This window comes from Cibotium barometz, chromosome 24 (genome assembly GCF_041138505.1).
Source record: "Cibotium barometz isolate CiBa-2024 chromosome 24, ASM4113850v1, whole genome shotgun sequence".
Lineage (NCBI taxonomy): Eukaryota > Viridiplantae > Streptophyta > Polypodiopsida > Cyatheales > Cibotiaceae > Cibotium > Cibotium barometz.
Window position 1 is genome coordinate 21,396,743 of NC_141069.1, and position 8,197 is coordinate 21,404,939.

Genomic DNA, 8,197 nt, shown 5'->3' on the forward strand with positions numbered 1-8,197 from the left:
CACCCCGTCTTTTATGCCATCGGCCTATAGGGCTAAAGGACTTGCCTAAAAAAAGTATTACCATGTGCTAAACATGCTCCATAAAGATTCCTACCACGAGATCTTGCAAGGGGACAACTACAGAGATGAGAATCTTGCCCTAGGTTTTAAGGAGAAGCCTTACAAAACAAGAAAAATATGGTTCAAGAATGGATCAAAGGCCAAGCTCTGATAACAATGCAAGAGACGAAGAACACATTAGAGCTTTAATGGGCACAAGATAGAAGAAATTCTACTTCTACACATCCAAGGGTTCCATGGAAGCACGAGCTCTCCAAGAAGATGTCTTAGTGAAAATGATTAGTATCTTGATTAGTGTAGGAATAGTCTCAATAATTAGTCTATATATTTGGCCTTCCTTTCACACTTACTAAATTATGCCCATGTCCAAGTTTATAAGCACATAGACCATACTCCATAGTCCCCATATTAATATGTAAATGGCCATTTCTCATGTCCACGGGCCCACTATTGTTACAATACGTGTGTGTGTATATATGTATATATGTACACATATGTACATATACATGCATACATATGTGTGTGTGTACGTGCACGTGCGTACGTACGTACATGCATGGTGTGTGTGTGGGCGTGTAGAGAAAAAAAATAAAGAGAAAAATAAAGAGAGAGAGAGAGAGAGAGAGAAATCCTTAATGGTTTTTTTAGTTGGTGAAAAACACCTACCATGCAGATTTATTTTTAAGATTTTCCCACACACTAAGCTACGAAAAGGCACACACACACACACACATGCACATGCACATGCACATGCACGTGTGTGTGTGTGTGTGTGTGTGTGTGTGTGTGTGTGTGTGTGTGTGTGTGTGGAGAAAGGCAAAGATAGAGATAGAGACAGAGATAGAGGCACAGATAGACAAAGAAATCCTTAATGGTTTTTTTAGTTGGAGTAAAACACCTATAGCATGTAGATTTATTTTAAAGATTTTCCCACATAGTAAGCTACAAAAAGGCACACTTTTTTATATAGAATAGAATGCCATGCTAGTATATATAGGATGGTTGTGAAGGGACATTACTTTTAATCAAAATTAATAAGCATCCTTCTTTCTATTGGCATTTCAAAAAGTTGCGTGAAAAAGCCTACTTAGAAGCAATCAAATTCGTGCTTTGAAGAGCATCTACTTTGCTTGTTTTTTCATTTGGATTATACACATGATTTTTTTGGGGTGGGGGGATAGGTACAGTGAGCTACAATATCTTCAAACTTTGTGCTTTGAAGAGCATCTACTTTGCTTGTTTTTTCATTTGGATTATACACATGATTTTTTTGGGGTGGGGGGATAGGTACAGTGAGCTACAATATCTTCAAACTTTTTTCAATCATCTTTAATCATCTAGATCTATGTTGGGTTATGCACGTATATCAACAAAGATAATAAAAAGGAAAAAGTTAGTAACAATGTGGCTAATGCTATAATGAATTAAATACGAGGCATATCAATAGGGAGCAAGCTAATTGAGATCAATGTGCTTTGAAAGGCATCTACTTTGCTTTTTTGGATTATACACATGATTTTTTGGGGGGTGGGGGTAGGTATATTGAGCTACAATATCTTAAAACTTTTCAATCATAATTAATCACCTAGATGTATGTTGGGTTATAAAAGTATATCAACAAAGATAATAACAAGCAGTACATCCTATGGATGTTCACAAAAGCCTACCTATATTTAGAGAGAGAGAGAGAGAGAGAGAGAGAGAGAGAGAGAGAATAAGAAGAAGAAGCTCTTTTAACGTCGTAGGAACAATACCAAGAGACCAAATATGATCTATCCGACGGGAGTGAGATTCGAACACAAGACGTGTTGAATAACAACTCCATGAGCTAACCAATCTACCACACATTGGTGAGAGAGAGAGAGGGGGGGGGGGGGGGGGGCTAGCCTAGAGAGATAGAATAGAATACCAATAATCAAGGGTTTTTTAAATAATTAGATGGAGGTGCCCATTTTAAAGCATAAATTGAAGGGTTTTGTATCTAAAAAATAGAAAGATAAAAAGGAAGGCATGTGATTATTTATCTTCAATCCTTCTTCTTCTTCATGAAGAGATGGCTACATGATTTGAATAAATTTTCCTACTTATTGCGCCTCAAAAACTTCCCTAGCCAAAAACCTCAAGTGAACACTAAGGCCTTTACATGGTAGGCCAAAATGGGAAAAGTTCATACCAATGTGGTAAAACTATACTCAATTAAATGTGGGGCATGTCAATAGGTAGCAAGCTAATTGAGAAGGCCAATATTTTATTTTTGGTCCATGGATAAAACGTAAATAATCGACCTCAACACATGGTCCTTTTAAGATGTGATTGACACAACAACTTTTGAATAGACAAAAGAACAATCCAAAAAGCTCCTATTGAATCATTTCAAATTCAAGAAACAACATAATCTTGGTGGACCATCCTACAAGGGAGGCATGAGTTGCATGAGGCTCTCTCTTCCTTTAAGGGGCATCAAGTACATGGCTTTTTCCTAGTAACGTGACAACATTTTAATTTCAATAATTTGACTAAGTATGTGTACATATTGTAAGCCAAGACATTCATTTCCATACTTTTAAGAGTTCCTCTAAACCTTCAATTTTCTCTCTTTCTCTCTCTTATTAGTAGTTTTACTATAATATACTATGATAATATATGATATAGTTTCTATTTTAGTGCTAATTTAAATATACAAAATAGAATTAAGTAGATGACCAATCTAATGTGTAATATATTAACTAGAATAATAATATATTATTTATTTGTAATATATATCTCGATAGTAAATAAACCCCTTGTGTACGTGTGTGTGTCTCCAGGTGGATTTGTCTTGGGCAGCCGCCCACGTGCTATTTTGAAACTAGCTAACCCATTCTCTCTCTCGCTCTCGCTCTCGCTCTCGCGCGCGCGCGCACACAAAGCTCTTGTGCTCATTAACCTTCATGTTTTTTGTATTGCTATAGACCACATCTTGGCTTTCAAAGGATTTAATAGGTCTCACCATCTCTCTGCACCCAGAACAAAGCGCTCTTGCTCTTTTATGTAAAGGCCACATCTCATTGTTGTAAGGGCTGGTTGTGTGTATGATCAAATACTGAAGGCCATCATTTCTAACACTCTTGATGACCAATATCATCTTAATCCCTGTTGGTAAGCAACATCATCAAGAGTTTCAATATGAGTTCTCCTGATTATTGAAAGATAAACCTATCTAAAGATGGGGTACCTGTTCTTCTTCACATGTGCATGCACAACTTCTGCTCACCCACCCACATCACACACTCTCTCACATGTGCAAATTTGTCATGACACACCACCCAAGGATGTCAAACAAGGTAAATCTCGTACTCACCTCCAAGGAGAATCGTCCTTTCTTCATACTAGTTGGGAACCCGTGCTTCGCACATCTTTTGAGGCTTCCAAAATCAAATTCTACCCAAACCTCCTCCCCTTCCCGAACCTCCAAATTCTTGCCACATGGCAACTTTGTGAAACTCTTCCTTAAGATAACATAGAGAAGAGACGAGTGAACACAAACCCACCCACCCCACATCCAATGATGTCAATGAGGATTACTCAAAACACAAGAAAATCGTCCTTTCGAGTGAACACATGCAAATGCAAACCAACCCACACCACATCCACTAATGTCAATTGAGGGCTACTCAAAACACCTTGCTAAGATAAGCCCCAGCCAGAGGCTTTAATCTCACATTTTCTACTTAAGAGCTTTAAAGAAAATTTATAGCTTCACTTTTGCTTGAACTATTGTTTGACTTGAGACTAGAATTGGGTCTTGTAGCATTGGTACTTTGAAAGCCAAAACTTTAGTTACATTGAGCACGGATCTGGGGAAACCTCAAACCAATCATGATTTCAACTTTCTGAACATCAACTTTGCTCACTTACACATGAGATGATCACAAGGTCCATAAAAACCCCTTGACAATTTCAAAAAAACATAGATTTTAGGTACCATGTATGGGGCATAAAATTTCTCTTTAGCATCTAATATACAATCTACTGAAACAATCATAATCGATGTTAATCCTTGAGAAGAATAGGGCTTGAATTCAACCAAGCTTTGCTAGGCTTGTAATGCCTCAAAATGACTCTATGCATCCACCTCATCAGCTTCTTTTAGACGACTTGTTACCAGTTTGCCACCATATCCTCCTTGGACAAGTCTTTAGTCCTCAAGTCTGCAGTCTGGCAATTTGTTAGCCCGGAGATCACTGCATGTTGAAACCATTTCTAGATGAGATGGAAGCCATGGAAAATCCTCCTTGGCCAACACATTATATCATGCCGTTAGGCTCATCTTACACTCACCCTAGAGCATTTTGACAGCATGTTGGTGTCCATCCTAATCTGTTTAGCAATCAAAGCAGTTCCCTTTTGCGCCTATGGATTGTGTCATGTTTCTCCTCAGATTGACAATGCTCCATTTCCAGCATGACTATCTGATCACCTCAATTCCCAAGATGACCATCTGATCCATCTTCCTATCCATCTTCAAAAGATAGATATGCTTGAAGCTCAGAGCAAGAAAACCTTCAGTACTTCTCAGGAGAGACTCCTGACTATATCATTGGGAAGTAGTGGCAAAGTTGTCCAGAAACAAACAGACCACTGCACAGTCATCCACCTTTGAAGTTGCGTAATTTGATCTCCAGGCATACACTGCAGTATCTACTACTGCCTTCCCGGCAAGGGATCTCACAGGGGTAGACGACACTGTCTCCACAACTTGCTCATTGCTCAGAACATCCCATACCTGCAAGCAACATGCCGAAGCACAACATAAAGTTTTGAACACAATACTGCCTCTACATAAACAAAATCACCATGCTCACGGCTTCCAGTTCCTATGAGATGGCATGATGATGTGACATTGGAAAAGAAAGGAAAAGTCCTGCACCCCATCTGTCGCAAGCACTATAAATTTGTCATTCTTAGTCAGCCGTCGATGTGTGACTTCAGGTTCAGATATCACCCCATAATTCTTGAGGCAGTAATCACCCAACGCCCTTGACATTGCCAAACCAGGTGCATTATGATGCGGCAGCCAAACCCTCTTCACAGAAGGTTCGTTTCGCAATGCAAATACACGGCCTTTGAGACGCCTAATCCGCTCAGCCTCGCCTGATCAACAATTTGACATATTTTAAAGCACTGGGGAGGGGGGGAGGGGGGGGTGGCGTTTGTTGTTGTTTGGGGTTTGGAGGAAGGGTGGGGGACTGAGAGAGATTACAATTAATTTTCACTATCCAAAGTAGGCTTCCATGCTTACTAGGTATGTCTGGCTTCAGATCAACAGTAAGCTGTATAGCCATCAGAGAGCCATCATCTGCTAGAGTTCCTAAAACAGCCCTTGAATCTCCAACATTTCCAAGAATCAAATCGTTCCCCTGGCAGCATATACATTGAAGAGGGCAGAAACAAGACTTTACTTTAGAATTTTCTTTCTTCAGTAAAATTTTGTGTTAAGCTGACAGAGCATTATGGGCTGCGAACCTGTTTTATGAGCGTGACGGCAGTAGTTCCACTTGAAACACAGTCAACATGGTCGTTTATTAGGAGCTCCCTGTCCATGAACTTATAGGCCTTCACCAAAGAGTCTTTCCAAGCACTGATCAGGTCAGATTCTCCAATAGACTCCAGCAGAAAACCATGACTGGGAGAATCCTCTTCACTTTTATCTGATAATGAGGTGGGCCCTTTCCCTGCTTGCTGCAAGGACTGCCAGCAAGATGCTAACTTCTGAGGCAGAATGTCTCCTACATTCCGTGCAATAAGGTGCCCGTGTGGACCATGGCCATCAAACACCCCGCAGAAGACTGTGTCTGCCCGTGAAGCAAAATCCTAGGGAAAAGATGACAAAACTATCAGATGCACTGCAGAAGTTTGATAGCAGATACAGAGGGACTTAAGCAAGAGGCTAATCAACACAATCAAAATACTCCAGGCATTGTTGTCAAAGCATCCTAACCCAATGAAAACAACCCCTCGTTAAGTTTTGGAAACAGCAAAAACTAACTACGGATTTCAACCCCACATTATCATGCCATGTCATTGGATTAATCATGTTTGACCCTTCACATAGAGCATGGATCATGGGCGTGAGCATGATCAAGATGATAAATGCACAAGGACAAGCCGCCTAAGGTGCATCACAGTGGCCATGGCATGGCATCTCAAAAACAGCACTTGCTTCATACTACACTAAGGTAGGGTAATATGTTCCTAAGACTCAGTCAATACAACCAAAAACACAAGAGCAGGAATATGTACAAATAATAAGTTAGATTAACACAACACACTCTTAATTGATACTTCTTGGATCGGGACAAAGACTAATGTATACAGGTTCTGGCTCCATGCTGATGATGTACAGCTGATAGTTGTTACTTGAGTTCTTTTAGATAATATTTATAAAAAAAAAAGTTTGATACTTTTTAATTTAATTGTACCTCTATTATAAGCATGGCATCTTGGTTGATCCCTTTCTGGCCTTGCTGAGTGAAAAGAGAAGCAATGCTACTTGCTGCACTTGAAGAGTATCTGCTAGATGTTTCATGACTGGGAGCGACGTCCACTGATGTTTTTTTGGCCTCTGCCTTCCTTCTTTTGCAGTTCCCTGCCAGATCTTTGCTTTCTGGATGTGTGGCCTTCATTACAAGCATTGTGCCACTGCTGATGCCATTACCCGCCTCTGCTGCCGCCGGCAGCACCAGCACACCGACCCCGACTCTGCCAGACTTGGCACTTGTTCTGCTACCCGACCTCACGGCATTGAAAACCTCGACGTGCTCCGCAGGGAAGATGAGAGAACCTGATTTACTCCTGACAAACCACCGGACATAGATGTGCCGCCAGAGAAACCTCCATGGAACTGTCAGGAAACTCAGGCAATCACACATCACCATGCAAGCATTCACAAATCTGCCAAAAAGAGAAACCTCCCACTGCACAATGGGCACAAGAGGAAGAAGATTTTGGATAAAACTAATCACACATCATCCCTTCTGGTAAAGGAATAGTTTGTGAAACCCTTGATGATTCTTCCTCTTTACCCTATAACATTCTACGCCAGCTGCAATCCGTGTGCCGCATCGTAAACCTGCGGAAATGCTGGTGATAATGCTGGATGGGCTGATGGGAAATCATCAAGCCATATGCTGAGACAGCTGTGAGAGGTCATCAATATGCTGGGAAAGGTTCTGGCAACTAATTGACTTCCGGCACATCATCAACAGATGGGCTTTCCAGCACGTCATCAACAGGTGTGCTGTAAACTTGTAAAGCCGTCCGGCAGAGGAAATGCTCCAAATTTAGTGGCAAATCATTGGCTTCCGACACATCTCCAACAGACCGGAATGATTCTTGCTGCAAAATGAACAGAGACACTTCCTTGGAGAGAAAAATGCAGGGAAAACTTCCGGCATTCGATCGACAGAAAGGCATCCGACAAAATCACCAGGAAAGCTCCCGGCAAAAAGCAAACCAAGAAACATAATGCAAAACAGCGATGGGACAGCAATATATAGACCTATGTAGAGAGAGTTTCTCTCTTGTGCACTACCTCTTGCTTCATTTTTTCTCTCTGCTCGAAGCGAGGAAGGAAAGAAAAAACATAACAAAACAAAAAAAACCACCGGGGAAAAAATAAAATAAAATAAAATTGCACACGTGCATCATGCCGCCGTAAACGTGCAGCGGCCCGGGCCCGGGCCCCGGCCTTGAAATATAGCAAGTTAAAATTTTGCAAGTATTTTACAGCCCAAAAAGAAATTAGTTTTTTTATTTCAGCGTAATTTTGGAATGGGCATTTTAAAATTTTACAAATATTTTACGGTCAAAATGCTAAAAAACAAGCATGCCCCCTAAGGAAACTAGTTATTTTATTTTAGTGTAATTTTTGACGGGCATTTTAAAATTTTACAAGTATTTTACAGCCAAAATGCTCAAAAACAAGTGTCCCACTCGTCAAAAAAAAAACTATGAATGTGCCAAAAAAAAGGAGTTTGAAAAATCTCCTCACATACATGGAGAGAAACGACCACGAAAGGGTTCCTTTTTTTAATGCAAGGTACCTTTTTTTTAAATCCTTCCCCCAAAAAAATAGGTACCTTGCATAAATAGCTTA

At 40.4% G+C, this 8,197-nt stretch overlaps 1 protein-coding gene across 2 annotated transcripts; it reads right to left on the reverse strand.

Moving 5' to 3' along the window:
• Positions 1–3,897: 3,897 nt before the first annotated feature.
• LOC147625020 (putative protein phosphatase 2C 74) lies at positions 3,898–7,775 on the reverse strand. 2 transcript variants are annotated; one of them, XR_015268902.1, is made up of 6 exons: positions 6,522–7,694; positions 5,566–5,913; positions 5,342–5,459; positions 4,970–5,193; positions 4,381–4,825; positions 3,991–4,283 (listed from the first exon to the last, which is right to left on the reverse strand). XR_015268902.1 is itself a non-coding variant. In XM_086818240.1 (5 exons), exons 1-5 carry the CDS (start codon positions 6,975–6,977, stop codon positions 4,637–4,639), a joined length of 1,335 nt encoding a protein of 444 aa, XP_086674366.1. In that variant the 5' UTR covers positions 6,978–7,775; the 3' UTR covers positions 3,898–4,636. The 2 variants fall into 2 exon arrangements, 1 of the variants encoding a protein (XP_086674366.1); XM_086818240.1 differs by having other exon boundaries at positions 3,898–4,825; positions 6,522–7,775.
• Between the last annotated feature and the right edge of the window lie 422 nt (positions 7,776–8,197).